The sequence below is a fragment of the Megascapheus bottae genome, chromosome 6 (assembly GCF_031878675.1).
Source record: "Megascapheus bottae isolate mThoBot1 chromosome 6, mThoBot2.hap1, whole genome shotgun sequence".
In the NCBI taxonomy this organism is placed as follows: domain Eukaryota; kingdom Metazoa; phylum Chordata; class Mammalia; order Rodentia; family Geomyidae; genus Megascapheus; species Megascapheus bottae.
This window is the reverse complement of record NC_143514.1, coordinates 61,092,583-61,101,190: the sequence shown is the minus strand read 5'-3', so window position 1 is coordinate 61,101,190 and position 8,608 is coordinate 61,092,583. Positions and strand designations below refer to the sequence as shown.

The 8,608-nt window shown below is 48.3% G+C and overlaps 1 protein-coding gene across 1 annotated transcript; it reads left to right on the top strand.

Moving 5' to 3' along the window:
- The first annotated feature begins 378 nt into the window (after positions 1–378).
- On the top strand, positions 379–8,413 carry Dnali1 (dynein axonemal light intermediate chain 1). The gene is made up of 6 exons (XM_090335200.1): positions 379–531; positions 952–1,097; positions 2,698–2,867; positions 3,892–4,070; positions 4,409–4,573; positions 7,249–8,413. Exons 1-6 carry the CDS (start codon positions 451–453, stop codon positions 7,282–7,284), a joined length of 777 nt encoding a protein of 258 aa, XP_090191326.1. The 5' UTR covers positions 379–450; the 3' UTR covers positions 7,285–8,413.
- Positions 8,414–8,608: the final 195 nt, after the last annotated feature.

The window sequence follows — 8,608 nt, the reverse complement described above, 5'->3', positions numbered from 1 at the left end:
CAAGAGACACTACTGTTCCCTTTTCGCTCTTTGCAGATTTACTTTCCCCCCCCCCCGCAAAAAAAAACAACAAAAAACACAAACTTTTCACCAGAGCAAACTGCAGAAAGAAACATATTAAGAAATGTAATCTTTACTTTGGAATGGATGTATTCATATTTATTTCTAAAATTTCTGTTAGAGGTGAACTGCCCTTGCCCCACTCACATTGGGAATTGGGCGCAGCGAACCCCTGTTCCCTGGGCATCCAAGAGTCCCTGGGCCTCCTCCTCCAGAGCCCAAGGTCCCAAACAAGCCCAGGACTGGAGGGACGGGGTAGAAGGAAAGCCCGGGACGGCTGGCCCCGCCCCCTCCGAAGCCCCGCCCCAGCCAAGAGGGGGTCTCCATGGTGACGGCAAACAAGGTCCTGCCTGGAGGGGCCGCCGCCGGACTGCTCCCCCTGCCGCCGCCATGATCCCCCCCGCGGATTCTCTGCTCAAGTATGACACTCCCGTGTTGGTGAGCCGGAACACGGAGAAACGGAGCCCCAAGGTAAGGGCAGGCCTCGGGAGAGCCTGCAAGGTCCCGTGCAGAGGGAGAGAGCGGCCACACGCAGGGTCAGGGATCTGCAGGGACAGCAGTGGCGGTGACTGGCAGGGAGGAGGGGGAGGAACAGGCCGAGAAGCCCAGATGTGGGTGTGACCCCGAGGACGGGTGGAGGACGAAAAGGGCCAGGGCGAGGAGATGGATGGAGCGCTGATGTGACAAGTGGAGGCCGGGACCACCCGTGTCAGCAGCAACTTGTGGGGGGAGGTTGGAACCTGAGACCCTTCATCACTCCCTTCAGCTCTTCCACCGGGAAGACAGATGGGGAAAGTGGGCTGGGAATGGGGAGGGAGGGGTGCGGAGGAGATGGGAAGCAATCCAGAATTCCTCAACTATCATCTACCCTCAGCTGTGCCTTCTTCTCAGGCTCGGCCACTGAAAGTCAGCCCTCAGCAGCCTGGACCCTCGGGCCCAGTCCCACAACCACCCAAGGCCAAACTTGGAGCAACTTCCTGTGTCTCAGATCCTACCAAGCAGGCAGAAGAAATCTTGAATGCCATCCTTCCACCAAGGTATTAAAAAAGGGGGTGGGGGAGTGAGACTCAGGCTTTTACTTTGCACAACTGAGGAGGAGAGGCAGTCTGTCTCTGTGTCTGGCCTGAATTTCCTCATAGGTCCCCCAACTCCTGCAGGGAAAGTTTAATTCTGCCCTTAGCCAGACACATGGCTTTTTTTTTTTTTTGGAGGGGGGGGTAGGGTCATAGGGCTGGAACTCTGGGCCTGGGCACTGTCTCTGAGCTCTTCAGCTCAAGGTTACTGCCCTACCCCTTGAACCACAGCACCACTTTTCCTTTTCTAATGATTACTTGGATATAGGAGTCTCACATTTTTTAAGTGCCCAGGCTGATTTGAACTGAGAGCCTCAGATCTCAGGCTCCTGAGTAGCTAGGATTACAATCATGAGCCACTGTGACAGATGCATGGCTTTAGATGCCCTCTGTATACTAATGGTTCCAGACATCATTGTCTTCTTCACGATGCCCAACACACATTCTCAAATGTGATGTGTCCAAACTAAACCACAGTGTTTTGCTTCTCTAACTACTTTGTCACACCTTTCCCAATAGAAACTAGGCCACCTTTGTTGCTTCTTTTTTGGTAATTGCTGTGTGTGTGTGTGTGTGTGTTACTGGGGGTTGATTCAGGACCTTGTACTTTTCCAAATCTGGTGCTCTACCACTTGAACCACAGCACCAATTCTGGCTTTTTTCTCTGTACGTGGTACAGAGGAATTGAACCTGGGTCTTTGTGCATGCTAGGCAAGTGCTCTACCTCTAGGCCAAAATCCTGGCCCCACTTCTAACCTTGCTGGGCAATTGGGGATGAGTCTCTTGCAGGCTAGCTTCATATCTTGATCTTTCAGATCTCAGCCTCCTGAGTGGCTACTGAGTAGGTAAGATTACAGGCATAGCCACCAGTGCCCAGAATTGGTGGCATTTTGTTGTGGTGGTGATTGTTGTTTGGGAGTTATTTTTGTGCTGGTTCTGGGGCTTGAACTCAGAGACTAAGGACTGTCCCTGCACTTTTTTTGCTTAAGGCTAGTGTTCTACCACTTGAGCCACAACTTCACATCTAGCTTTATGATGGTTCACTGGATATTAGGGTGGTCTTTCCTTCTCTAGAAAGCTTCAAACTGCATTCCTGTGGCTCCATGCATGTTAAGCCAAGCACTCTACAACTAAGCCATATTCCCAGCCCTGACTTATGGTATCTTGTGGGCCTTCTGTTCAGATGAGGCAGTAGGACTAAGTATCTCCTCACCATGCTAGGAGGGTACGATCTGGAATAGTGGTGGACGACTCGTGAAGGACCTGTGGAAGTAACCTCACCTACCAGCCCTGAAGTAGGGTCTCTGGGGAGACAGCTAGTGAGTGTTGCTTTGAAGCTGATACAGAGAGAGAGAGAGAGAGAGAGAGAGAGAGAGAGAGAGAGAGAGAGAAAGAGAGAGAGAGGGAGAGAGGGATAGATAGAGAGAGAAAGAGAGAGAGAGAAAGAGAGAGAGAGAAAGAGAGCGCGCGCAGAGTTCTCCTCCTGCTCAGGTTAAGAGCTTGGCCCGCCTTCTGACACCGATGAGTTCTCACTCTGCTCACTCTGGCTGTGTCTGTGCTACAGGGAATGGGTGGAAGACACGCAGCTATGGATCCAGCAGGTATCCAGCACGCCCAGCACCAGGATGGATGTGGTACACCTCCAGGAGCAACTGGACCTGAAGCTGCAGCAGCGCCAGGCCAGGGAGACTGGCATCTGCCCTGTCCGCAGAGAGCTCTACTCACAGTGCTTTGGTGAGTACTACACATCCTTGCCTCCTTCCCTCCTCTTTCAGCACAAACCCAAAGCCCTGAGCTCATCCAAGGGGAAGCCCACCCCATCACTGTCTGACTTACCCAGCAGCCCTCTTCCTCTCCCAGTAGCCCATCTGACAATCACTGTATTTTTGACAACCTGGCTTCCTTATTCTGTAGCAGATGTTTGGAGTAAGACAAGAACTTTCCACTTAAATCTTTGTGTTTTCAAGGATTTCTATGTTTATTATTATTATCATTATCATTTTGGTCGTGGAGCTTGAACTCTGGGGCTGGGAGCTATCACTGAGCTCTTCAGCTCAAAGCTTCTGTTCTACCACTTGAAGCCACAGCACCACTTCTGGTTTTCTGGTGATTAATTGGAGATAAGAGTCTCATGGACCAGGCTGGCTTTGAACCTCGATCCTCAGATCTCAACCTCCTAAGTAGCTAGGATTACAGGCATGAGCCACAAGTGCCTGGCATGCACTTATTTTTTAATCAGAAAAATTCATGTTCTATATATCCACCCATCAACATTTGGCCCTCCGTTAATCAACAGATACAAGAGATTTAAGATGTGCCATCTTGAGTGCTGGTATCAGTCTTGCTGGCACTCTGATCTACACAACACCTTGGTACGCTTGAGCAGCTGCAGGCTTCCCACAGCCTCAGTATGGATGTGGTTTTCCCTTTAGACGTTTAGAGAAAGACAGAGGCAAGTTCTAGACCCTGCTTTTCAAATCAGTCCAGCCAAAGGGACTGCTTTATCAAAACACCACCATATTCCCAATGAAAAGGTCAGCGATCTTTACGGGTATTTTGCTGGCAATATACTACTCTCAGATACAGAGTTCAGTAGAGCGTCTGCATGATTCGGCTTCTTGGGCTATGGAAGGGAGCCTCCCTGAGACTTAAGAACACATCCTAGAACCCTTCCCAAGAGATAGGATGGTTTACAGAAGAAAATGCACACCGTTCCCTGCTCTCCACCTTCTCTGTTCTCCCCTGTGCACATTGAAAGATGAGCTGATCCGGGAGGTCACCATCAACTGTGCGGAGAGGGGGCTGCTGCTGCTCCGAGTCCGGGATGAGATCCGCATGACCATTGCTGCCTACCAGACCTTGTATGAGAGCAGCGTGGCGTTTGGCATGAGGAAGGCACTGCAGGCGGAGCAGGGGAAGTCAGACATGGAGAGGAAAGTGAGTGGGGTTCCTCGTGATCTTGGGCCCTGAGCCTCTTTTGTCCCATCTCCTGGCACATGATTGTCCTGGCAGCACTGAATTCTGGCCTTTAGGCTGCTCTGGACCCGCAGCACTTCAGTGAGGCCTCTTGCTTGTGCTTGTAGGCTGGCCTGGTGATCTTGTCTGAGGCCACTTCCTGCCGATCACTGACCTCCCACTGGGTGGCAGTAGGTACTCTGACAATGTCTTGGGTTGGACACTTGTGTCCCAAGTCCTGGTTCCCCCCCACCCCCCATGTCCTTACACCATCTTCCCACTTGGTAACACATCAGGATGACTGGGCATTTTGTACTCAGATTGCAGATTTGGAGACAGAGAAGAGAGATCTGGAGAGGCAAGTGAATGAGCAGAAGGCAAAATGTGAGGCCACTGAGAAGCGGGAGAGCGAGAGGAGACAGGTGGAGGAGAAGAAACACAATGAGGAGATTCAGTTCCTAAAGCGGACAAATCAGCAGCTGAAGGTAAATGGAGGCACGGGGTTCTGGTATGAGGTACCCTGTCTGCTTCCCAAGCTAGACCATTGGATCTATTTCCACACTTGCCTTTTGATTTTTGGCCATGAAAGGGTTTGAACCCAGCACCTTACATTTGTTGAACAGTGTGCTCTACCACTTGAGCCACTCCACAGCCCTCACCCATGGCTTTAAACGTTGGTCCACGTGCACTGAGGAGACATAGGGAGACAGATATGGGGCACAGGGATCATTACTCTAGTACTCTTCCCCGCTAACTGTAGAAGGGGCTGCGTTCTCAACTTTGCCCATGGCACCACACCCTGGCTCTTCAGTGGGCAATTTCTAGAAGAGAACGGATATTGTAAAATGTGGAGCTATTGGAAGTGGAACTACAGCTCATGTGGTAGAGTGCTAGCCGTAAGTGAAAAAGCGGAGTACTCAGGTCCTAAGTTCAAGCCCTAGTTCTGGCACACAAACACACAAAATGTGGAGCTGCCTCTCTTTAAAGCTGGTGTTTGGAGCCTTCTTCCAGGGCCCCGATCTCCCCTGTATTTTGAGGGAAGTTCACCGAAGTAGGACCTGGGGCAAAAGCAGGAAAGGCCAGATGGAGTAGCAGGGCAAGTAAGCAAGGAAGGTTCTTTTTTTTTTTTTTTTTTTTTTTTTTTGCCAGTCCTGGGCTTGAGCTCAGGGCCTGAGCACTGTCCTTGGACTTTCTCAAGGTTAGAGCTCTACCACTTGAGCCTCAGCACCACTTCTGGCTTTTTTCTATATATGTGGTACCGAGGAATCGAACCCGGGTCTTCGTGCATGCTAGGCAAGCACTTTAACCACTAGGCCAAACTCCCGGCTGCAAGGAAGGTTCTTGAGGAAGAAACACTTGGAATCCTTCTCCAGGTGTGTGGTCAGAGGACCAGACGATAGTTAGTGCATCTGAGCTTACTTGCCAGTGGCAGTTTTTATTCAGCCAAGGGATCTGCAGGAAGGACTAGACTACAGGAGGCCAGAGCTCAGGCTTTTCGAAGGCTGAGCTCAGACCAACATCCTCATCAACTATTGGCACACTTAAGATCAGCTGAAAAATTAAGAGCCTATGACTCACGCCGGTAATAATAGCTACTCAGGAAGTTGAGATGTGAGGATTAAGGTTGAAGGTCAGCCCAAGTAGGAAGTCCACGAGACTCTTAGCTCCAAGTCACCACCAAATGCTGGAATTGAAGTTGTGGTTCCAGGGGCAGAGGGCAGAGTGCTGGCCTTGAGTAAAAAAGATGAGGGATGGTACCCAGGCCTAATACCAGCACACACACAGAAAAAGACTGAATAAGGTTCACGCCTGTAATCATAACTACTCAGGAGGCTGAGATCTGAGGATTGCAGTTCAGAGCAAACCTGGGCAGGAAAGTCCATGAGACCCTTTATCAACAATTAACCACCAGAAAACTAGAAGTGGCACTGTGGCTCAAAGTGGTAGAGTGCTAGCCTTAAGTTAAAAAAAAAAAAAAATCTCAGGGACAGCTCCAAGGCCCTGAGTTTAAGCCCCAACTTCATGACCAACCAAAAAACAAACCATGGGGTTGAGGTCCAGTCATTCATCTTAGGGTCTGAAGAAGCTATTCTGGGGTTTGGTGAGGTGTGAACATTACTCTCTAAACACATAGCCTATTTTATGTCTATAGCAGCTTCCTCCTGTGCCTTTTCTGGCACTGACCTCCCAGAAAGCTACATTCTTGAGATTGGTAGGCATACTGGCTCTGCAACCCCAAATCTGACCATCTGAAAAAGGCAGCTTTGTGTTACCACCAGCAGATGAGACTGTTGCAGAAGAGTTTAACAGAAACAAAAGGGACATGTGTTCATAGCCAGATGTGACTGTTTACTCAACAGCCTCTGAAGCTGTTTCCCTATTTGCCACATGGCTTTATCTGCTACATTCTTCTGTCACAAGTCCTTAGTTCCTCAGTTTTCCCTACAGTATCCCCAACAAGAGCAAAGCTGAACACCTTAACATCCAATATTCAAAGACAACCTTGTAATCCCTAGGGTGAAGGATTCTTTACAAGTGAGTTATTTTTTGTTGGCTCAAAGCTGCACTGCAAATAAAGCATTGTTTGCAGTCCCTCAGACTAAAAAGATCTGTCCACATATCCTGATAGTAAATTACTGCTCTGGCTGCCAAAGAAGCAGAGTAAATCCCAAGCGTCTCAAGCTTTATGTACAAGATGGACAGCTCCCTGCTCACTGGTAGTAATTTTCTCTAATTGGGTGTCAAGTTGTCCCAGTGGCTGATAATTTGCTGTTTCCCAAAACTCTGGTCCCAGTAGAGCTCCCAGAATCCTAAACTAGTCAGCCAGATGTTTAACTTGACATATTCAAGCCTAAAATCTAAGCAATGAAAAACCACTATTTCAACAACCTTTATTCAATTTCCTTTTCAATGCTTCCTATGATACACTAAGCCATTACAGTACGGAAACTAGGTGCTCTGGTTTCCCTAACATAGCAAGACTGTATGCCATACCAGAAGCCAGCTAATTTAGCAAATACAAAATTGGGAACGAAAGGACAAAGAACAATTGGAAGACATCATTTGGAGTTCTTTCCCCAGACTTCCTTCTATCACCTTTCAGCTATTTTTGTCAGATTGTAAGCTATAAGGATTAACGGAATTTGCTTTTGTTTTTCAGGCCCAACTGGAAGGCATTATCGCACCAAAGAAGTGATAATTTCCATATGGGTCTCAGCGACAGCTACTACCCCACCACAGCCCTTTGTAATTAAAAGCTAGTTTCCTGAGTGAACAAGCCCTCCCCTCCCAAGATCACCACCTATGCGTTTATCAGAAGTTATGCCATTTCCCCAGTGTTGTAAAATCCCTCAGGTCTGGCAGCCAGGCTTCTAGTTGAGCAGTGGAAAGTGGAGAAACCCTGGGTTCTAGTATTCAGCTTACAGCCACCACTCTGGGGATTGCCAATGGAAACTAATTTAGGCGGTAATTGCTTTTGTATCAGCATTCCTTACCAGCCCCTTCTGACCAAAGAAACTGCTCCTGTCCCTCAGATGTTCACCTTGCACTCTAACTTGGGTTCTCTGGCCTGTCCCTCCACCTTCACTTGCCTACTCTAAGGCATGTTTTAGTAACACATTTCCAAGTGGTGGTTATACTATATCAGCTTATCCCATCTGCCAAGTCAACAAGATCCCTCCTGCCTGAATTTTCTCACCTACTTTAGGAAGCAGCAGAATCCATGGCTGTAAAAAAACAAAATTAACTGCTGGAAATCAAACTCCCAAGTTTTTGAGCTCTGCACCTCAGCTCCCCGCAACCACAAATGCCACTTGTTTCTTGTTGTGCAAACTATCAAATCCTGATCCACATCCCTAATTAGCTGTTTAATACACCACATCTCACATTCAGTTCTAATTACTAATTGTCAGGCTATAGCCTGAAGACATCTTTTATAGACTGAGTAAATGAACAACTTATATCTTTATTCAGGGCAGCAAGCTGGGTGACACCCACCATTCAGCAAGTTTTATCTAAGTACTGCTGTCAGCACTAAGCCAAAGCATTCCATTCAGATGGGATGCCTCATACAGGCACTCAGTATCTTCTGAAGAGAGGCAAGAAGGCTTATTCCTGGGCAGAGCTTTGATATGTCATCTTTCCTGATCAGGGCTCCAAGGCTCTTTGGAAGAACTGATTCTACAGAAGGGCTGCTTTCTAAGTCAAGCATGTACTCACTCAATTCAAATTGGAAGGCACCGCTTTAACCATAACCAGGTGTCCACTAAAGAGACCTGCCTGTGCTGCCATCTTCCTGGGAAAGAATTCTTTGAGATGTCCTGGTTCCACGACTTCCTCAGTAAAGCAAGAATGTTCTAACCAGCCCGCTGAACATACTCAGTGAACTGAGATAGAAGTTACCGGAGCTTTGTCCTCATACTTTAAAGCCTAGTCCTGTGCACTTCTGTCCAAACCTGTACTAAAAGCACTAAAGCAATGGCATTCTATGGACGGACCACCTGTTTCTGTAGACATACTTT

Coding starts and splice junctions, on each gene's coding strand:
- Dnali1 (XM_090335200.1), top strand. CDS start 451: ATGATCCCCCCCGCGGATTCTCTGCTCAAGTATGACACTCCCGTGTTG. Junction 4,071..4,408: donor AGTCAGACATGGAGAGGAAA/GTGAGTGGGGTT, acceptor TTTTGTACTCAG/ATTGCAGATTTGGAGACAGA. Junction 4,574..7,248: donor GGACAAATCAGCAGCTGAAG/GTAAATGGAGGC, acceptor TTTGTTTTTCAG/GCCCAACTGGAAGGCATTAT.